General features: G+C 38.1%; 1 protein-coding gene across 1 annotated transcript in view; it reads right to left on the bottom strand.

Annotated features, from left to right (window-relative positions):
- LOC122468918 (protocadherin-23-like) overlaps positions 1-23,731 on the bottom strand; it is a 125,734-nt gene that overhangs the window by 57,156 nt on the left and 44,847 nt on the right. The window contains 5 exon segments of the mRNA XM_043555857.1: positions 1,907-2,116; positions 2,326-2,460; positions 16,381-16,620; positions 19,436-20,279; positions 21,686-21,843. Of these exon segments, the coding sequence (XP_043411792.1) occupies positions 1,907-2,116; positions 2,326-2,460; positions 16,381-16,620; positions 19,436-20,279; positions 21,686-21,843 (1,587 nt within the window).

The following is a 23,731-nucleotide window of genomic DNA, read 5'->3' as shown; positions in this document are numbered from 1 at the left end:
AAATCCAACTCTGGTCCTTAATCACAGATTGTTTGGGAAGTTCTAGAGAACAAGTGGAGTTTATAGAAGAAGGAAAGGACTCAATGCAATGGGTAGGAAAGAAGAAAATGGGGCTCGCTTACACAAGTTAGTTTGAAAGGGTATCGTTCTTCAGGATGAAATATGACATTGCATGTAAACATTTAAAATATATACGCCCTTGAACATGATAACTCTACTTACATTTATCATAAAGAAATAATTAAGCAAGTGTTGTTCAACGGTAGCATTTTTATAATAAGACTGCTATTGTGGTCAATACCTCGAAGACCATAAAAGGGAATGGATGGAATAAGTGATATTATACATATGCAATAAGAGGAAACATCATTAGAAATGCTAACATATATGTCTATTTACTCATCCGAAAGGTTCAAACAGTATGTTAAAAATGAGTTTAAAAAGGAGGTAGCAAAATAGCATATATAAATTGTCCAATATATGTAAAATTGATGTCTCCATTCACAAGGTTCATGGGAGAGCACTTTTCAAAATAGTAAAGGGGTTATCTCAGCAAGACAAAAATTTTGTGTGTTCCTACTTTTGTTCTCCATAAATCTGTATATATATCCTATAACAATCACATATCATTCTTATCATCAGGCAAAAAGGAAATAAAGCTATTCTCATTTTGGAGTAAAATGGTGGTATATAGAAAATGCGACTGGTCCTAGAATTTTTAGCAAATAGAGAGTGATAGCTTTCAGAGGCTAGTTCCAAAACTGCTTTTACAAGATCTAAAGATCTGAAAGTGGTTCCCTCCATAAGATGCAGTCTCTGAAGCACTCCTCTCTCTCCTCAACTCATATTCTATGTGCACTCCGACACCTGCCAAAAATCAGATTCTTCAATCACTTTTTCTCTTAAATGAATAAGAAGATGCCACTGTCTCCATACAAATGCTACCATTATTCTGCCAGAGATCTTTATGTTTCTGATCCAAAGGGAGCAATATCACAAAATTATCTTCTAGTAGAAGTTCTTAGAGATTTTTATCAAGAGTGGGATACACTCTTAAGTGTAGATCTTAAGTGTTACACTGATATTCAGATCTGGGAACTGTCTCTGTCTGTTCTAGCCTCCATTTAAGAAGGACCTGACAGGGGTGCCTGGGTGGCTCAGTCCGTTAACCATCTGACTTTGGCTTGGGTCATGATCCTGCAGTTTGTGAGTTTGAGCCCTGGGTGGGACTCTGTGCTGACAGCTCAGAGCCTACAGCCTGCTTTGGATTCTGTGTCTCCCTCTCTCTGCCCTTCCCCTGCTCACACTCTGTCTCTCAGAAACTTTAAATTTTTTTTTTAAAAAAAGAAGGGCATGACAAAATTCTTGATGGCTCAAGATAATAAAAACATTAGCGATCATATGAAAGCCACAAAAATGGAATAAAGTTATATGTTCCATCTGCACATCCACTAGTATAGAAAAATTCACAAGAGGGGCACCTGGGTGGCTCAGTCGGTTAAGCATCTGACTGTGGCTCAGGTCATGATCTCATGGTTCATGAGTTTGAGCCCTAAGTCGGACTCTGTGCTGACCGCTCAGAGCCTGGCGCCTGCTTCCGATTCCGTGTCTCCCTCTCTCTCTGCCCCTCCCCCCACTTGCACTCTGTCTCTCTCTCTCTCTCAAAAAAAAAAAAAATCTTAAAAAAATGTTTTTAAAAAAGAAAAATTCACAAGTGTCATTGAGGGGAGATTTAAGAATTCGGAGGCCGTCGGTTCATGGTGTCTGTGGAAAGGACACACACGGCACCAAACAGCTCTTGGCGTGTTTTCTAAAGTCACTGTGATAAACACCAGATACAGAATAATCACCAGTGTGTCAACTCGGGCAGTGTCCTGAGGAGAATTTTAAAAAAGAAAATACTTACCAATTATATGATACCTGACAGCTCCATTATCACCAGCATCCATATCAGAAGCCAAAATAGTGTAGGCAACCCCTGGCTCTTGGTTTTCCAGAACCTCAATGCTATGACTGGGGACAATAATCTCTGGTGCGTGATCGTTTTCATCTTCCACAGTACAGAGAATCGTGGTGGTGCCAGATAACGAAGGGACTCCCCCATCTCGCACAAGTACTGATGTGAAATAAAAGAGGACACAGATTGTGGCCGTGAATTCATGCCTAGCATGCACTGCCCCAACCAGACTACATCAGACCAAACTACCTGGGTAGCACCGGGTCAAGCGCATTTTATTTCAAGACACTCTGCAGAAATGTAAAATGTCACCACTACCCTCCTGCTGCTTGTTTTTGTTTGTTTAGCATCGTCCAGGGATCCCTTACCTCGAAGGGTGAAAACTTCCTGAACTTCTCTGTCAAGTGTGGTGGCTGTCACTACCTCTCCAGTGTCAGGATTTATCTTGAACAACCCAGATGAAGCACCTGGCATGATTTCAAACTGAAACTTGGAATTGATTCCTTAAGAAAAATAGAAAGAAAAACTTAGTAAGTATCCCTTTGGAAACCAGTCATCTGTTTTCTTATTCTTTTTCCTGTGAACATGTCAGGCCATAGATGAAAAAGGCAAGACACTCAAACAGCCTTCAAATTAAGGTAAAACATCCAAAACACACACACGCGCGCACACACACACACACACACACACACACACCCTCTTTCGGCTGTTCTTGCTAAATAAAAGCCTCATGGGCTGAAATTCTTGATTTTCAAAAGTCTTAGGAGACTTCCCCACAGTGAATGCTTAAGATTTTTTCCCTCCCATAAAAGATTTCTTATGAGTGCGCAACCCTACAATATATTCCTAATTACTCCTTCTAACACCCCTGATTGTGATTTAATGACATAATTATAAGCTTGAGAGCCAAATGACAATTTCTTTAGATCAACCCTCTATTTAAAAACTTGTGCTCAGTTATGGTATTTTGTTTATTCTCCACTACAGGAGGAAAGCACGTAGACTTGCTTATATGCATATTTTTGTTTTGTTTTTTACTTAGCATTCAGTCTCCTATTTGGAGTGAGAGATGTGGTATCATGTTATCATGCATTTTGAAAATAATGTTTCCCAATTTTGGGGGTTTCATTTCTTCCCTAAGAAAAGTGTTACATCATCTCCATCATTGATTATGAAGATCATTCATACCATTAACTTAATGAGTGTATCCCAGGCTGTTGTAGCTTATTTGCCCCTTATACAAGTTCCGTTTAATTATTTTCCTATCTTCTTTCTTAACTGACAAAAATCTAGGAGCAGACATAGTACTTAGAGTATATGAATTTATACTTCAATAAAAGATGAAATACTATTCTTTGGCCTTAACAACAACACCAAAAAACTTCAATTACAAATTTCCATCTTGCCAATCTTAAAAATTTTCATTCCACTATGGTCTAGAGGCTATAACATAGGACTGAGTGCTGGAGGGAGTGGAATACAAGGCCAGTTTTATGTAAGAATAAATGTACTATGTCACTCGAAAGGGAAAGGATATTTGACATAGTCTGCAGGCATTTTAATGGCCTTAAGAGAAAATAAAGTCTAATAAGATACAATCAATAGGTTTGATATGGTATGGTCAGAGGTCCCCCCGAAATACCATTCTATCAGTAGACATTAGGCTTATTATTCCACTAATGATTATTTAATAATCCTGGAGACTACTTTGGTCTCGTAATGATCACATAATCTCTCTTCTGTAGCCAACACAAAAATTCTAAAAATTCCGGGCTGAATGTATTATTTCTGTCTATCTCTTAGTACATTATGAAAATGGTGTATACCATTTGGTGTCACTACATGGTGTCACATAGTGTGACACCTAATGGCCCAAGAGCCAATGGTGAATCAAACAGCTGCGGCCTCTGCCTTCAGGGAGTTGACATGGAGAACAGCACCATTTAATTTTGGACCCTTTATTTTTGAAATCAATTCACTCACTTATAGGATTTTTCAACGTTTATTTATTTTTGGGAGAGAGAGAGACAGAGCATGAACAGGGGAGGGGCAGAGAGAGAGGGAGACACAGAATCGGAAACAGGCTCCAGGCTCTGAGCCATCAGCCCAGAGCCCGACGCGGGGCTCGAATTCACGGACCGCGAGATCGTGACCTGGCTGAAGTCGGATGCTTAACCGACTATGCCACCCAGGTGCCCCGAGGATTTTATCATACATTATACATTATGTTATACCCTGCATTATATATTATTTTAATCTTTATTTAAAATGTTTAATATTTTAATTCCCAACACTTGTCAAACCCAGAAAATGTTTAAACTCAATTCTTTATATTTTCTCTTCCTCCCATTGTTCCCATTATTTTGTAGTGTGCCTTACCATTGTACCCGATATTTTCCTGACTTCTTAGAAACTTTCAGACTTTATTATTTCCATTATCCTATATAGCTTTGATTCCTGAGACAACAAGCCATTCACCTTTAATCCTCCTAGTATATTATGAAGGATAAACAAGATTCTTATCTATACCTATAGTTTGCATACATACATTTTTTACATACATTTCACACTCCCAAATTCACACCCTTCATAACTGAAATTATGTGAAATAACTTTAAAATATGGTTCTTTTAGAATTTAATTAGTGCCTTCCTTCTTCCACCTTATACCCTATAATCATCCAGAAGAAACACAGCATCATCAAACATGAGCACCAAGAAAATAAAAATAAAATAGAGATTATTCAGTCTAATTTCATCACCTTACTAACCATATTGGAAATAGGGATCTGAAGATATTCAGTGGTATACTTATGACATACACCTAGTGAGAGGTGTGTGTGTGTGTGTGTGTGTGTGTGTGTGTGTGGGGACACATACATATATTGCTCTTAGACCTCAAGACCTATAGCACTGTGACCGCTTCATTTCTCCAAGACACCCCTCTCAATTCGGTTCTTTCCCTCTCCAGCCCAGACCCATGAATGATCACTTTCACAACTGTGACAGTTTCCTCAGTCTGGCGGCTTTTGGCCAAAGATGCCGAGCAAAGCCTTAAGCCAGCATCATTCCAACCATCTCTCTGCCCTCCTTGGATACCCAGCAGATAACTGGGGCTGGAAGAAAATGTCACAACAGCATAGACTGAGGCTGCAGAAATGTCATCATCATCCAGCAGTCCCCTTCCAACTCTCCTGTGTCATCCCTCTCCTATTCAAGGTCTCCCACCCAACACCTCTGGGCTCACTTCCACAGATGGCTTTCTGTCATATTTCCCAGAGAAAATGAAGGCATCAGGAAAGCACTCCCTCAACTTTCTGCGTCTAAACTCAACTCTAACTCCTGGTTTCTGTTTCAATGGCAAGAGTAATCCTTCCAGTGCTCCTTTTAGGAATTTTCCTCATGTCTAGTCTTTCTCATTAATTATTTCCCTTAAATTATATTCTTCTCTGTCTAGAGGAATCAAGATTTTTTTTCCTTCTCATTATAGCTAAGCTTATTTTAAAAATGCTATCCGTTCTCTGCAGCTAGCTTGAAAATGTCATACCTAGCTATTCTTTCTACAGTCACCAAGACCTTCTGGTTGTAAAATATACTGGTTATTTTAGTTTTTATCTGATTTTTCTTCTCTGTGGCTTCAGATATTGCTCACTGATGTTTAAAAAGATGGAAAAGCAAGCTGACAATAAATTTCATATTAAAAAAAGATGGAAAAGAAGGAACAAAGTGAAACAGATGAGAGGGAGAGACAAAAAAGATGGTGGAGGAAGGAATTCATCCCACCTCTTTCCCAATCCACTGTCTTCAAGTCTTTACCCATATGCAGATGACATCCATGTGTCTGCATGGTCTTCAGGTCTTTGGTTGTCTCATTCATTCATGTGTTCATTCATTCATTCGTGTGTTCACTCATTCACGTGTTCATTGCACATATGCACATATACTGAGTGCCAGGCACTGGAAAGATACCCTTGAATAATAAGTAATTATCTTGGTTCTCAAACTTTCCCTCTAGTGGGGCAAGCAATTATATCAATGAATTATAGACAGTGTCATAGAAAATATGAAATCACTGAGGAAGTGGATCAGGGAAGACTCACCCGAGGTAGACAGTTTTTCATTACCTCATTAAATAAACATATATAGAGAGTGACAGTAGATGCTAAGGTACCATGCCAGGGGCTAAGAATATAACTTCCAGCAGGAAGGCAAATTCTCTCCCCTCACAGTGCTTGCAGAATAGCACGGCACAAGGATAAGTTAGCAAGCAACTACAATTCCACGTAAGACATCACTGGGAAAGTATGGTTGCCTTCTGTCTAAGCTGAGCCTCTAAAGATGAATAGGATTTAACACGTAAGAAAGAAGAAAGAATGTTTGAATGCATTCAAAGTAAAATCCAAACACCTCAGTACAGTCTACAAAGCCCCACATTATATGGGTTCTGCTTATTTCTCCAACCTCTTCTCACGTACTCCACTGCTATGCTCCTGGTCCCGCTGGCTTCCCTTCTGTTCAGCAAACATATTTCATTTCTTTCTGTCAGGTCTTAGTAGTTGCTGATCTCTCTGAATGCTCCTCTCTCAGTTCTTTCCATGGCTATTAGTTATGAAACTATTGTCTTGGATCTAAATCCATCCTGCTCTGCTCTGCCCCATGATGCTGGGGCTGGGGATCTGTAAGCCACAGTCTTGTCTTGCCAATGGACTCCATCCTCTGGTCTGCCGCCAGGGGACACCAGAGGGAGAGTGAAAGTCAGAAGGAGAGGCCGTGGGACCCCCTTCTGTTTGCTCGCTGTCTCTGTCAGCGCTGTCTTTTCATCTCCTGTAGTAACTGCTCATGGCTTTCAATCTTCTGGCACTCCCAGAGCCAGGCTCTGCAAGGCCCTTTAATTTTCTCTTTAGGTTCTGATAACCTTGACCTCTTCTAGGGGTGATAGCTGTTTCTATGGTTATTTTTCCTGGGTTATCTCCGGATTCCCCTTTTGCTTACTTAGCCTTCCAACACCTGTATTATAATCTCTGGTTTTCCTGGCTGCACCTGACTGATAGAGAACTTGGCAGCAGGATGGGTCTCAGGTATCAGGGATTCTGAGTTTGGTTATGTCTTTGGCCTTGCATACAGTGCTGGGTTCTTTGATTATGGGAAATGGGATACTAGCAGTTCATGACTTGCAGTGATAGCACAATCAATTAAATTATCACCTGCACTCGATTATGAGGAAGTTACTATCAAAGGACTCAAATTCCTTAGAGGACCAAATGGCCATATGATAGTAAAAACGAGTATGATGTGAGATAGCTGTTTCTGAACTGTACTAGGAACTTACAGAAAGAAAACTACAAGCTGAAGCTTTAAACCTGCAGCCAAGTCATAACTAAAAACCAGAAAGCTTCTTGCAAGCCCTAAAATTAATCTCCCTGAAGATCAGACTCAAACTGAGTGGCAGACACAACAGGTAACTTCTAGCAAGGAGACGTTTATTCACATGAAGACCTATAAGTACAGTCATCCCAACATATTACAGGCAGTCATGTGCAAATCTGGCTCCACTTCTAAAGAATGGCACAATTTTTCTAATTTATATTAGAAAAAACCTGGGGAATATGTGTGGAAATCATCTCTGAGGATGTGAGACCCAGGAAAATAAAACACAATTTTGGTTTAGGCTGGAATTCTTGGTGTCATGTGTTAATTCATACAGTTATGTCTCTTGACAGTTTCTTTGATGGACTGATTTAATAGTGGCCTATCCTCACTGAGGTTGAGATGCCACATCTTCTGCATACTATACAGTAAGATTCGAAAAGCTTGAAGAACTGGGAATGTTAGGACAGTTTTGCCATGTATGACATGCCCACCCAGCACTCTACCCCTACCCTCGGTACATTTCCCAAGAGTTCAGTTCTTCCTTTACAAAGACTCTGGGAAAGATATCAGTTAGAAGGATGCCAGCATCCTTTAAATGCCCCTCTGCTAATTGGCCTCTGGAGGCTGTGAATGATGGTGCCCTGACCCTGGAGACCATCTTCTGAGAACAAACACTCTATACCAACTTGTAAAAACAATCAGAAGTGATTTGATTTTAAATTCAGCATCCTTTCTTAATAAAAACCCTCAAGAAAGCCAGGATAGAAGGAACATACTTAAACATCATAAAAGCCATTTATGAAAAGCCCACAGCTCCTCAATGGGGAAAAACTGAGAGCTTTCCCCCTGAGATCAGGAACACGACAGGGTTGTCCACTCTCACTGCTGTTGTTTAACATAGTATTGGAAGTTCTAGCATCAGCAATCAGCCAACAAAAGGAAATCAAAGGCATCAAAGTGGGCATAGATGAAGTCAAGTTTTCACTTTTTTGCAGATGACATGATATTATACATGGAAAACCCGATAGACTCCACCAAAAATCTGCTAGAACTGATACATGAATTCAGCAAAGTCGCAGGATACAAAATCAATGTACAGAAATCAGTTGCATTCTTATACACTAATAATGAAGCAACAGAAAGACAAATAAAGAAACTGATCCCATTCACAATTGCACCAAGAATACCTAGGAATAAACCTAACCAAAGATGTAAAAGATCGGTATGCTGAAAACTATAGAAAGCTTATGAAGGAAATTGAAGAAGCTACAAAGAAATAGGAAAACATTCTGTGCTCATGGATTGGAAGAATAAATATTGTTAAAATGTCAATACTACCCAAAGCTAACTACACATTCAATGCAATCCCAATCAAAATTGCACCAGCATTCTTCTCGAAGCTAGAACAAGCAATCCTAAAATTTGTATGGAACCACAAAAGGCCCCGAATAGCCAAAGTAATATTGAAGAAGAAGACCAAAGTGGGAGGCATCACAATCCTAGACTTTAGCCTCTAGTACAAAGCTATAATCATCAAGACAGCATGGTATTGGCACAAAAACAGACACATAGACCAATGGAATAGAATAGAGACTCCAGAATTGGACCCACAAATGTATGGCCAATTAATTTTGACAAAGCAGGGAAGAGTATCCAATGGAAAAAAGACAGTCTCTTTAACAAATGGTGCTGGGAGAGCTGGACAGAATGGAAAAAAGACAGTCTCTTTAACAAATGGTGTTGGGAGAACTGGACAGAAAACATGCAGAAGAATGAAAGTAGACCATTTTTTACACCATTCACAAAAAATAAACTCAAAATGGATGAAGGACCTGAATGTGAGACAGGAAGCAATCGAAACCCTAGAGGAGAAAGCAGGAAAAAAGCTCTCTGACCTCAGCCACAGAAATTTCTTACTTGACACATCTCCAAAGGCAAGGAAATTAAAAGCAAAAGTGAACTATTGGGACCTCATCAAGATAAAAAGCTTCTGCACTGCAAAGGAAACAATCAACAAAACTGAAAGGCAACTGATGGAATGGGAAAAGATATTTGCAAATGACATATTGGATAAAGGGCTAGTATCCAAAATCTATAAAGAACTCACCAAACTCCACACCCAAAAAACAAATAATCTAGTGAAGACATGGGCAGAAGACATGAGTATACACTTTTCTAAAGAAGACATCCAGATGGCCAATAGGCACATGAAAAGATGCTCAACGTTACTCCTAATCAGGGAAATACAAATCAAAACCACACTGAGATACCACCTCACGCCGGTCAGAGTGGCTAAAATGAACAAATCAGGAGACTATAGATGCTGGTGAGGATGTGGAGAAACGGGAACCCTCTTGCACTCTTGGTGGGAATGCAAACTTGAGCAGCCTTTCTGAAGAACAGTGTGAAGATTCCTCAAAAAATTAAAAATAGATCTATCATATGACCCCGCAATAGCAGTGCTAGGAATTTACCCAAGGGATACAGGAGTGCTGATGCATAGGGGCACTTGTACCCCAATGTTTATAGCAGCACCTTCAACAATAGCCAAATTATGGAAAGAGCCGAAATGTCCATCAACTGACAAATGGATAAAGAAGATGTGGTTTGTATATACAATGGAATACTACTTGGCAATGAGAAAGAATGAAATATGGCCATTTGTAGCAACGTGTATGGAACTGGAGAGTGTTATGCTAAGTGAAATAAGTCAGGCAGAAAAAGACAGATATATATGTTTTCACTCCTATGTGGATCCTGAGAAACTCAACAGAAGACCAGGAGGGAGGGAAAGGGGGAAAAAAAGTTACAGAGAGGGAAGGAGGCAAACTATAAGAGACCCTTAAATACTGAGAACAAACTGAGGGTTGATGGGGGGTGGGGGAGAGGGGAAAGTGGGTGATGGGCATTGAGGAGGGCACCTGTTGGGATGAGCACTGGGTGTTATATGGAAACCAAGTTGACAATAAATTACATACAAAAAAAAAACCTTAAAAAAAAAAGAAGTGATTTGCTTTTACCCAGCAGAAACAACAGAGTACATCTCTATGTAATCTCTTCCACTATTGGCCATCATCTACTTGACAGAGATATTGCTCATCTTGGGATCCAATAGAACATCATACTGAACCACTACTTTGATGACATCACAACTGGATCTAATGTGCAGAAAGTGGCAAGTAACTTAGATGTCTTAATTAGATGTATCTATTAGACCACCCACTGGCAAACTATAGACTACTGGCCACTTTTGTAAAGTTTTGCTGAAATACACCTGCTCTCATTTCTTTATGTATTATCTGTTGCTGCTGTCTTGGTGAGACGTCAGAGTTGAGTGACAGAAACTGCATGGTCCTCAAAACCTAAAATATTTAGTACCTTGCCCTTTACAGAGAGAAGTTTGCAGAGCCCTGTCCTGGAGTCAAGGGTGGGAGAGGGATAGCAGTTGAGGATAGAGAAGAAAGCTAGAGTCACTGCATAAAGTGAATGGCTGTTAAACAAGAGAAAATAAAACTTCATCCTCAAAACCATGAGGAATTAATAAAGAATTCTGACCATAGGAGTGTTATTTTCAGGTTTACTTTTTAGGAAGATCATTTGTCATGGAACTCCTCAACCATAGAATGCCCACACAAGTCAGACATTTCTAAAGCAAAATAGGATCATGCCTGACTGATTGAATTGAATAAACAAATGAATGAATTCTGAAGAGTGAAGGCAACTTGAAGCAGGTTATTTTACAGATGTTCCAGTTTCTCAAATCACAGAGTCAAAATCTTTACTGAGCTACTATGTCTTAGCTTGCACTACGTTAGGGACGTGGGATAAAAGTGAATAAAACATGCCCTAAATCCATGAGAAGTTCCCAGCCTAAAGGGCAGAGAGACAAGTAAATAATTAGACAATGACAATTCCCTGCATTAAATAAGACTAAATCAAAGTTTTAATAGTGATTGTCTCTGGGTGAGGAAAATTATAAGTGGTTCTTATTCTTTTGTTTTCATGCTTACTATTTCATTAATTTTAAGGCTTATTTTTCCCCACATTTGAATATTTCTGAAGTTAGATGCATTTTACAATGAATGCTGTTTTAGAGTCAACGAAACAGATGAAATACTGTCATGGCAGTGTTTCTCCCTCGCTCCAAGTATAGGCTATCGTGTGAAGTTGTAATCCAGCACAAGACATTTTTCAGGAAATCAGATCCAGAGTTAATTCCAAATAAACTCAGACAGAGAATACAGCTGACCCTTGAACAACACGATTTGAACTACACGAATTCATGTACACGTGGATTTTTTTTTATAAATACAGTATAGTACTGTAAATTTATTTTCTCTTCCTTCTGATTTTCCTAAAACCATTTTCTTGTCTCTAGCTTATTTTGTTGTAAGAATATAGTATAGAATACATATAATCTACAAAACATGTGTTCATTGACTGTTTACATTATCAGTAAGGCTTCTGGTCAACTGCAGGCTACCAGTGGTTAAGTTTTTGGAGCCTCAAAAGTTAAATGTGGGTTTTTGACTGTGTGAGGGGCAGTCAGCACTCCTCATCCCCACATTGGTCAAGGGTCAACTGTACAGTTTTTTTATGGAATAGAGAATAAAATCTCATTATAGAATTTGACATTTTTTTGCATGGCAACGTGCTGTTAAATGATCTTGTATTCACCACTATTGAGCAAATATATCAGCAGGAGAGATTCATCTGCCCTAGCGGGGGCACCCTTTCTCCAGGGAATAGGGGAGGGGCGCCCCCGGGGGTAAATCTTTTCTCCTTAACAATAGAACTCTTGTTGGTGGTACCAAAGCTGTAGCAGTTTTAATATCTTAGTTAAAACCTGGTAGTTGTTTTTCCCTTTTAATACATGAAAAAACTCCTGTTAGTACTAGTGTGAGTCATACATCATAAACATGCAGGGCTCGAAGTCCCATGGGTTTTGAAGGCCAAACAACACTGTAGGCTTACAATTTTAAAAACATATGGTAAGCTTTCTAGTATTAAGTAACGCTATACTATTTTTTAAAAATACATACTAAAAGTAAACCATTCATAAATTCCAATGTGATGCCAGTTATGTTAAAATCTTGACTACGTCATCTAGTTCTTAAGCATAATTCTTTTTCATTGTTTTAAACCAACAAGCAAAGATAAAAAACAAAAACAAAAAAACAAAAACAACAAAAGGTTGAGGGAAAATACATTCAAAGGCACTTGCTTAACAAATCTGGCCTCATTAAAAACACTGAGATTAACAGTAAGCCAAAATGGTCTCCACAACATGTCAAGGTGCATGAGACTCATGAAGATGCTAATGTGTATTTCAAACATCCATCAATGCAAAGCCAGAAACACAAAAATTTTGCATCTAAATTCTCCATCCAGCAAACCATAACCTTTGGCATAACGAAGTCTTCAATTCAGTTTAAGTAACAGGTTTATTCTAAAAGAAAATAACACCAACAGTAGGCAACCTGACAGTAAAAAGTGGAATGCATATTTATGATAATCAGTTTTAGTTGATACATGTAAAAATTTGAGAGAAATGCTTTTCTCTCTCTTCTTACATTGAAGCAAGAGATTCCTTAGCAGTGTCCATTACCAAAACTAAAATTAGTAAGATAAAGTAAGGTCAAGAAGAGGAAGCATTTTATATATTTTAATAATTGCTGATGAGTAATGACTCCTAATGATTGCATGGATTCACATCGGTGACATGTTCAGCATATGTCTGTGAACTTTGGGAAGTAGTTTTTGTGTTGCTCAGGGCCCTATGTTGCTCAATTTACACCAGAGAGCATTCTAAGAGAACTTTATTGAACTATTGTGAAACACAAAGCTTATGTATATTTTCCATTGTTTCTATCACCCTTAAGACCATACTGCCAAAAATGTGCTAAATAAATTCTATAAGTACAAGTTGGGAGGAAGAATTGGTACCACACTCCAGCCCTGTGTCCTTGAGCATAGTAAGAGTAATTCTGTGATCATACTGCCCCATTCTGGTCAAAAGAGAGAAAATTAGGTTAGTCTTTGAAAAGAAAGTTTTTGCAGCATCATATACAGATTTATGCAAAATGCATTTCATTAAAAGATGATGTTTTCCCAAGGGGCAAAGCATCTAAAATGGTATACAATGTAGTGTAAAAGCTCAAGGAAGTCTATCTTTTACCCCTTGGATGAACAATTTGGGAAGAAAATGCTACTGTTAATACTAATATTACCATGGGCATATCTATTACAATTTTTGTTAAAAAAATTATACTGATGGGGCGCCTGGGTGACTCCGTTGGTTGAGCGTCCAACTTCAGCTCAGGTCATGATCTCACGGTTTTCGAGTTCAAGCCCCCGCCTCAGGCTCTGTCCTGACAGCTAGGAGCCTGCTTCGGATTCTGTGTCTCCCTCTCTCTCTGCCCCTCCCTCGCTTGCACTCGGTCTCTCTCTCTCTCAAAAATAAACATTAAAAAAAATTTTTTTTTAATTATACGGATTATGTAATGCCACTTGCTATATACAAAGGTGAACTTAAAAGGTTGGCTCATTCATGGATTGAAAGAATTAATATTGTTCAAATATCAATACTTTCCAAAGCAATCCACAGATTCAACGCAATTCCTATCAAAAGTCCAAAGGCATATTTCATAGAAGTAGAACAAATCATTCTAAAATTTGTATGGAAACACAAAAGATCCCAAATGACTAAAGCAATCGTGAGAAAGAACAAAGCTGGAGGTGTCATGCCCCCTGATTTCCTACGACAAAGCAACAGTAATCAAAACAGTATGGGACTGACACAGAAACAGACACAGATATCAGTGGAACAGAACCAAGAGCCCTGAAACAAACCCACACAATACATGGACAATTAATTTATGAAGAAGAAGCTAAGAATATACAATGGGGAAAGAGCAGTTTCTTAAATAAATGGTGTTGAGAAAACTAGTCAGTTACACACAAAAAAATGAAACTGGACCACTATCGTACACCAAATACAAAAATTAACTCAAAATGAATTAAACACTTGAATGTAAAACCTAAAACGATAACATGCCTAGAAGAAAACACAGGTGGTAAACTTTGTGACATAAGTCCTAGTGATGTTCTTGTGGATCAGATTCCAAAGTCAAGGGAAAGAAGAGCAAAAATTAACAAACGAGAATACATCAAAGTAAAAAGCTTCCGCATATAAAGGAAATCATCATCAAAACAAGAAAACACCCTCCTGAATAGAAGATATTTGCAAATCATGCATTTGATAGGGGTTAATATCCAAAATATATAAAGAACTCAAACTCAACGACAAAAAACAAACAACATGATTTTTTAAAGTGCAGAGGATCTGAATAAACGTTTTTCCAAAGAAGACACATAGGTGGCCAACAGCCACATAAAAAGATGTTCAACATAACAAATTATTAGGGCAATGCAAATCAAAACTACAATGATATATCATGTCATATCTGTTAGAATGGCTATTATCAAAAAATAACAAATGTTGGATAGGATGTGGAGAAAAGAAAATACACACTGTTGGTGGGAATATAAATTGGCGCAACCATTATGGAAAACACCATCATGGAGAGTCCTCAAAAAATTAAAAATAGAACTACTGCATGATCCAGCTATTCCACAACTGGGTATTTATCCAAAGAAAATGGAAATGCTAATTTGAAAAGACACTTGTACCCTTATGTTCACTAAAGCATTATTTAAAATAGCCAAGATATGTAAGCAACCTAAATGTCCATCAATGGATGAATGTATTAAAAAATGTGATACACACACACACACACTACTCAGTCATAAAAAAGAATTAAATCTTGCCATTTGCAACAACATGGTTGGACCTTTGGACTTTGAGGATATTATACTAAGTGAAATAAGTCAGAAGGAGAAAGTCTGATACCCTATGATTCAGTCCCATGTGGAATCTAAAAACAAAAGGAACAAAATTAAGTGAAGAGAAACTCATAGATACAGAGAATAGACTGGTGGTCACCAGAGGGGAAGGCGGTTGGTGGGTGAAAGGAGTAAAAAAATGTCAATTGTAGAGTGACAGATGGTAACTAGATTTGCGGGAGTAACCACTTTGTAGCGTATACAGATGTCCAATTATAATGTATGTCTGAATCTTCTATAATAAAAATATATATATGCAAAAGGTAAAAAGATGAGCTTATTAAGCAATTTGTGTGAACTCAGATGGAGAAAATTGGCATATGCTTTCAATGGCAAACACTTCACTGTAATTTTCAGCATTATTTTTTTAAATATAAACAACATTATTAAAATTACTGAATCTTACATAGAAAAAGTCACAGTGATATTGAAAAGCAATTCTAAGACATTTACAAATTACTAGCTACAGTCAATTCATTCACTTCAAAGTCATTTGTCTGGACACAGTGGCTGTTATGTAATAACAGTATGTAATAACTGTTATGTAATAACAGTAATGACATAAGTTAATATTCATTGACCACTTATTGTGCCAGTCACATGTAATAATGCATTCATACTCATGACAGAACTACAAATTAGGCACTATCATTATCCCCATTTTCCAGATAAGCAAACAGAGCAACAGATAGAATTAGCTACTTGTTCAAAGTTACACAGCTGAAGTAAAGGGTAGTTCTAGGATTCAAACCCAAGCATCCTCTCTCTTCCATTGTGCTATATATAGAGGAAATACAGAACCATTTACCTTCTTGTATGCAATGTATCTAACCATTACACTCTGGAAATGTGATACTTTGTCTATACTTTTTCAGTTTATTATCAAGATCAAATCAGTAAGTTGCATACAAATTAATTAGGTGTGTATCATTCTACCATAAATAGTATAAATCAATACAAACAAAAGCCATATTGAAGCAAACATTATCTTTACGTGTGTATATGTTTTTATGTGTATGCTAATTAAAGAAGTATTAGAATTTTGAGATAAGTAGCAACTGTCTTCATTTTTCTGAGCCATAACTAGTTTAAATTATGTGAATTTTTGTTTTTGGCATTAATCGCCAAGTTTCTATACTTTTAAATTACCTGAATCTCTGTCCATAGCTTCAACCCTTATGACAAACTCCCCTGGATTTTGGTTTTCTTTAACTGAAGCTTCATACAAGTTCTGCTGAAATACTGGTGCCTCATCATTTACGTCAAGAACAGTAATTGTCAAAGTCTGGGATGAAGAAAGCACGGGTATGCCGTCATCCAGGGCCAGAAGGGTCAGAATGTGCTGGGTTTTTATTTCATAATCCAAAGGACAAGTTGTTGTTAGTAAGCCTGATTTGAAAGAGGAGAAGAGAAATATTAGAAACATTTTTTTAAATTTTTTTTTCAACGTTTTTTATTTATTTTTGAGAGAGAGACAGAGCATGAATGGGGGAGGGGCAGAGAGAGAGGGAGACACAGAATCGGAAACAGGCTCCAGGCTCTGAGCCATCAGCCCAGAGCCCGACGCGGGGCTCAAACTCACAGACCGCGAGATCGTGACCTGGCTGAAGTCGGACGCTTAACCGACTGCGCCACCCAGGCGCCCCTAGAAACATTTTTTTAAAGAAGTCATGGTTACTCCACCTTTGTCTAAATTACCTAACTTGCTAAAAATTCAGACGTTTTCTTTGTTCAAGAATAAATCTTATTGGGGTGCCTGGGTGACTCAGTCAGTTAAGCATCTGACTGTTGAGACTCTTGATTTCAGCTCAGGACATGATCTCATGGTTCATGGGATCAAGCCCCGCATCGGGCTCTCACAGAGGCTGTTTAGGATTCTCCCTCTCTCTGCCTCTCTCTCTCAAACTAAATAAATAAACTTTAAAAAAAAATAAATCTTATTAAACCGACGTTGAGTTTATATATTACCAAGAATAAAAAATATATATATTGCCAAAAAATAAAAATAATTTTGACTAAAAGACTACAAACATTCTAATTTAAATTATAAAATGAATGAGAATTCAGAAATAATCTATCATATATCATTATCTATGGAGATGATTACATCAAAATTATTTACCTATCCAACTTTTACTTTCATTTAAAAAATCTAGGTTAGAGGTGCCTGGCTAGCTCAGTCGATAGAGCACATGGCTCTTGATCTCAGGGTTGTGAGTTCAAGCACCACACTGGGCAGGGAGCCTACTTAAAATAATAAAACAAGGGTGCCTGGGTGGCTCAGTTGGTTGAGCATCCGACTCTCGATTTCAGCTCAGGTCACGATCTCAGGGTCATGGGGTCGAGTCCTGCATTGGGCTCTGTACTGAACATAGAGCCTGCTTGGGATTCTCTCTGTCTCTCTGTCTCTCTCCCTTCCTCTGCCCCTCCCCTGTTCTCACATGCTCTCTCTCTCCTTAAAATAAAAAAAAAATTAAAAAACCCCAAAGCCAAACCAAAACCGAACAACAAAACTAAAACAAACAAAAAAACAAATCTAGGTTGCGAGAGTATACACTCCAGGTCAAATGACATGTCGTGTTTAATGTTTTAAAGTGACCAAGTTACAAAAAGGTGAGTATGGCTATATTCTTTAAGATAAAGACTTAACATCTCTTTATACTACTCTCCGTTAACTATCTTTTTTTTTTTTTTTTTACTAACAAAAGATAGTTAAGACTTTATGACTCAGGTAATAAACTCCAAAGCATGTAACTTACCTAAGCAAAGTGTTACAAAGCTTGCACACATAGAGCTGCTACCTGATTCCAGTTCTCATAATTCTTCTTTTAGGATTGCTGTTTGCTTCTCTAACACATGCTTATCCTATGAGAATTTATCTTCATATAATTAAAGAAGCTTGCCCTTTTAGATTTCATAAGATAGTTTTTCAATTACTTATCACTTTATATTTCAGAGCCAAAGCCATTGCAAAACTCACTATGTCTTCCTCATAAGAAATGTGAGCTTTGTGAAGAAAAATAGCCTGTCTTCTCTGAATGCATTCAGCAAGGATCATTTATGTTTTTCAAAAATATCTCCACTGAAACAGCCAGTACCATTGCTCAAGAGTCGTGATACCTATATTACTGAAGCATGATTCTAATTTTATCCATCCTCTTTAACGATCTGGAATAGACCTTCCTTAGCCATGCTGGAAAACATTTTAAGTGTCATTGAAACAGGTCCTTGGAGACCCCTGCTCTAACAGAAATCAGCAGCTGAGTCTGGACTATCTCTCTGTCAGTTGGGCTTTTAGGTGATGGTCATGCGTGCCTCAGAATGGAACCATATGTACAGGATTTAATAAATATCTTGATGAAATTTTCCAATGGTATATAGCCAGACTATAATCATGACTTCCAAATCCTATACATTCAGTCCCATTCCAGATAATGTTCCTAACTAACAGTTGGGCCAAATGGTATGTACATCTGAGATGTTTTATCTAAGACTTATGCAGAAATGGCTTTATTATATTTTGCTAGTCCATCTTTTCAAATCAGGTTGAGGAATGTTAATTTCCAATTTCACAAGAATGACACTCTATACATGTAATCTTCCATCAAAACTCATCAAAATTTCTAGGAGATGTTATCTGGCAATATGGTGACAGCAAGAAAAGTGAAGTGACAGTGAATGACATTGAATAAGTGACAGAGGCGACGGTGAGTAAATGCTTCTGCAAAAAATAAAATGTTACAGCTGATGTGAAAGTAAGGGTCTTAATGCCCATATCAATCCAATAATTTACAAATACAGTATTTCCAACTATTTACAAATGTGTATTTGCACAATCTTACAGATAGGATTCTATGCTAATGTCTGATCAATGCTGACGCTTAGTCTTGCTCTGCCTCAATTTACTTTGGGCCCTGTGAGGACCCACAGTGCAAAGTCCCAAAGAAGTTTGCCACTGTATATTCATCCCATGAAATGTGAGCTAGCAACAAAGCACAGTCGATTTTAATTTCAACAAAAAGGTCGATTACAGTTGGTTCTCTAAATACAACCTCTGTGCCTATCATATACGTAAGTTAAACAGTAAATCAAGTCACATTTCTTTAAAGCCAGTATATCTTGAGAATTATTTTCACATAGGAAAACAAAAAGGACAAATGTAAGCAAGTGATCAGAGACTTTAATTGACAATGGCATACAGTACCTGATGACTCATCTAGCATAAAGGCCATGTTTTCATTCCCTGAAAGGATGCTGTATGTTACTCTTCCATTCCTTCCTTCATCTGGATCTTGAGCAGTTATGTGGTGCACCAAAGAGCCCACTGTGGCATCCTCTTTGATGTGGGCCATGGGGAAAGACATAAAAGTGGGGCTGTGGTCATTTACATCCAAAATCACTACCTTTGCCATTAGTGATCCCACGCGCCGGTCTGTCACATTCACAGCCTGATCGGATGCTGTTATTGTCAGCATGACAGCTGGAACTCTCTCTCTGTCAAGCGGGGATGCAGTGACTAATGTGCCAAATGAGGGGTGGATAAGAAAGGGACTCATGCCAGGGTGGTGGGATTCGATGAAGTATTGAATTCTACTGTTCAAAAAACTGCCATCCCCATCCTTGGCATTGAAGACATGCACCAGCGTCCCTATAGGGACATTCTCTTCCACGCTTATCACGATGAGCTCTTCTTGGAAAGATGGGGAATGGTCATTCTGATCTTCCACATCAATATTAAGGAAGACCGTGCTATTCAGGGGAGGGGTTTTGCTATGGTCTTTAGTAACCACCCTGAATAAATAATGGGATGTCATTTCATAATCAAGTTCCTTAGAAAGGAATAAGTCTCCTGTCGAGCTGTCAATTTTGAAGTGCCCATCTTTGTCATCTGCAGCAATACTAAAATGTAACTTTCCATTATGATGTTGCTGAAGGTGATCAGCTGACTTTATCAAGCTCATTATTTTTGCAGGCTTCAAGTTTTCTGGTAAAACTAAGTGTCTAATATTCTGGGAAATGATAGCTCTCCCTTTCGATAGAGGTATCACCTGAAATAAGAATGGAAAGGAGGTGTTAATTTGGGATACTTTGTAACAGATGAATCAATAGATGAGATGATAGTATTTCAGAAGCAAATCCCTTCCATTTGTATGATACACATATTAATTGGTGAGAAAACGTCTTTTTCTATTATATAATTCCAAGGTGTCTCTGAAGATTGAAAATTGCGTAATAGCTAGGAGATAAGAAGGTACACAATTTTCCACTTCCCCATTTGTTTTAATGTGTGATAGTATCTGGGAGATAAGAAAGTACAGAATTTTCCACTTCCCTGTTTGTTCTAATGCGTGAAATGAGGTTTGGTAAGACCGTGCTACAGTTAAGCTGAATTGTGGCTTTGTGATTCTTCAACAAGACTGTGGGATAGATACTTCTCCAAATTACTCTAAATCCTAGAGACCGATATATCCATAATGGCCACATCTGTGCACATTTATGTATCATGTGTCTTTGTTTATCTGAAACCAGAGACTTGGAAGTATTATGATATAGAATTTTCTCCTAACCCACATATCCTCAATCAACAAAGAATATAATTTGGAAAGCGAATTCTTAGGGATATCTCTTCTTGATTATTACACACATCTATACTAATATTACTGATTATCATGTGCATGAACAAAGAAATCTAGCTAAGCACAGTCATCTCATCTTTGACTGGTTAGTGTGAATTTTTCCTACAATGAAGACTTCCCACAAGTTGTTTGCTCATTATGATTAAAGCAAAGCCGTAAAATACGGTTCTCAAGTGACTTTTCTAAATTTAAAAATAATGACAAAGAACTATGTGACTTATTATTGACCACGTGTTTACATACAAGTTTCTCCCACAAATTTACCAGGTCCTTGCAATTAGGAAAAAGTAAAAGACAAGACACTTTTTTTTGTTCTTCAGAGGCAGAGCAATGTAAATGCAGTGAGCCTATGTAGTGAGAAAGGTAAGTATCTTGTCAGGAAATGTACAAAGTCAAAAGTTAAAAGTTATTTGGGTCTAATCATTTCGCGAGTCCTAATAAAAAGACACACATGAATCTTTGGTGCTCTCTAAATACAGCATTCACATTATTTAAGGAATTTTGACCATAACATTTGTATAAAAATCAAACAAAAACCTTCAGAACACCTTTAAAGTTTTTTATTTTTTAAGTGTTTATTTATGTTTGAGAGAGAGAGAGAGACAGAGCATGAGCAGGGGAGGGGCAGAGAAAGAGGGAGACACAGAATCTGAAACAGGCTCCAGGCTCTGAGCTGTCAGCACAGAGCCCAACACGGGGCTTGAACTCGCAGACCACGAGATCATTACCTGAGCTAAAGTCGGAGGCTTAACTGACTGAGCCACCCAGTCACCCCTCAGAATATCTTTTCACACTGTACGGTGACAATGGAACATTACCTGAATATTAATGACTGCCTGTCCTTGAAGAGGAGGCTCCCCCTGGTCACTGGCAATTATGGTCATCCTGTAGGAAGGTCTGTAGTCATGTGAAAGTATTGTGGTTGTTCTGATTTCACCACTGTTGGCATCAATCTTGAAGTGATCAGAACTACCTTCTATAGACACACACAGAAATTAAGAAATCGATGTTAACTGACAGTGCAGAAAATAAAGAATTAACTAATCTACATAACCATATAATTTGGAAGCTTTATTTGTTCTCAGCTCTGTGAGTATACAAACATAAAATAATACTAAAAATATAGGCAAGAAACGTAACAGATTTTTAAATGTTTTATTATGGAAATTTTCAAACATATATAAAAGTGGAAGGAATGCAACAATGAGCTTTTGTGTGCCTATCATTTTAGCTTCAATAATTATCAACTCATGACTGATCTTTATTCCCCATTCATATAATTTCCCCTTACCATCTTCTTTTCAAGCAAATTCCAGAAATCCTATCATTTCTTCTGTATATATTTCAACATGCATTTCTAAAAAATAAGGAAAAGTTTGCCTGGGTGGCTCAGTTGGTTAAGCAAGTGACTTTTCATTTCAGCTCAGGTCATGATCTCACAGTCTCGTGAGTTCGAGCCCCGCATCGGGCTCTGTGCTGACGGTGTGGAGCCTGCTTGGGATTCTCTGTCTCTCTCCCTCTCTCTCTCTCCTCCTCCTCCCCTACTCATGCTGTCTCTGTCTCTCTCAAACAAATAAACTTTAAAAAAAAATTTAAAAAGGAACATTTTTAATATAGTCACAGGACTTCATTATTCTATTAAAAATTAATAATTAGCAGGGCACCTGGGTGGCTCAGTCGGTTGAGCATCCGACCTCAGCTCGGGTCATGATCTCACCGTTCCTGGTTCCCGAGTTCGAGCCTCATGTCAGGCTCTGTGCTGACAACTCAGAGCCTGGAGCCTGTTTCAGATTCTGTGTCTCCCTCTCTGTCTCTGCCCTCCCCCGGCTCATGCTCTGTCTCTCTCTTTTTCTCTCTCTCTCAAAAATAAACATTAAAAAAAGTTTTTTAATTAGTAATTATCCCTTAATCTCATCAAATGTAAAGCGAGTTTTAAATTTCCATGGCCTCATAACTATCTTTTCTTTTCTTTTTTTGGTTAGCTCAGCTCAGGTTCAACATAGAGTCTCTATTTGCATAGCTCTTCAATCTGTGCACTTTTGTTATCCAGGTCTTCATTTTGTTCTTGCAACTCATTTGGTCAAGAAATGGATCATGTATCCTGAAGTTTATCATGATCTGGATTTCACTGTTTCTCATCTCTAACATGTGGCTTAATATGTTCCTCTGTTCTCTGTTCCTTAAATGGGAAGGTAGTTCTAGAAAGTGAATCAGATTCAGGTTCAGTTTTGGGGGGGGCAAGTTTACTTCATAAAGTGCCATTTTGCATTTTCCTTCAAAAGCACATGTCTGATGGCCTCCTTTTTTGATGTTGGCCCCCATCATTAGCTGATGCACAGCTAAAGATACATTCACTAAAGATACATTCAGTGTTGCAAAGTACAATATTCTGAGTCTATCATCCATTCTTCATTTATTAGCTGGAATATAGTAATAAAGAGAAACTTTCATCTACATCTTGGTCATCCAATGGGACAGTTCATCCCAGGAAAGTCAGAATAAATAGTTGATGCTAAACTTGTTTTAACAGTGCTCAGAATAATGGATTGGCTCACTAACATCATCTAGGGCTCCAACTATGACAATGAAAAGTTTGTTTAGTTTCTGTTTTAAGAATCATTAAGCATGAATTAAACACATTGGCAGGGTTTCAATCTATTGCCATTATTATTCTTATTGATGTTCAAACTGTCCCTTCTTTGAAGAGTGGGATCCTCTTAAAGTTGATTCCTGAATTTTTGTAGTATGATCCTAGTAATCTGTAGTAGGCTTCCTGTAGCTGGTAGGACAAAATGGCACAGACTCATCTTATAGATTTCCTGTCCGAGACCTGGAGCCAGCTGTTTCTTCAAGGATACTTTACC

The sequence above is a fragment of the Prionailurus bengalensis genome, chromosome B1 (genome assembly GCF_016509475.1).
Source record: "Prionailurus bengalensis isolate Pbe53 chromosome B1, Fcat_Pben_1.1_paternal_pri, whole genome shotgun sequence".
Lineage (NCBI taxonomy): Eukaryota > Metazoa > Chordata > Mammalia > Carnivora > Felidae > Prionailurus > Prionailurus bengalensis.
Note: the sequence above shows the minus strand (reverse complement) of the source record. Positions and strands in the feature narration are given on the sequence as shown.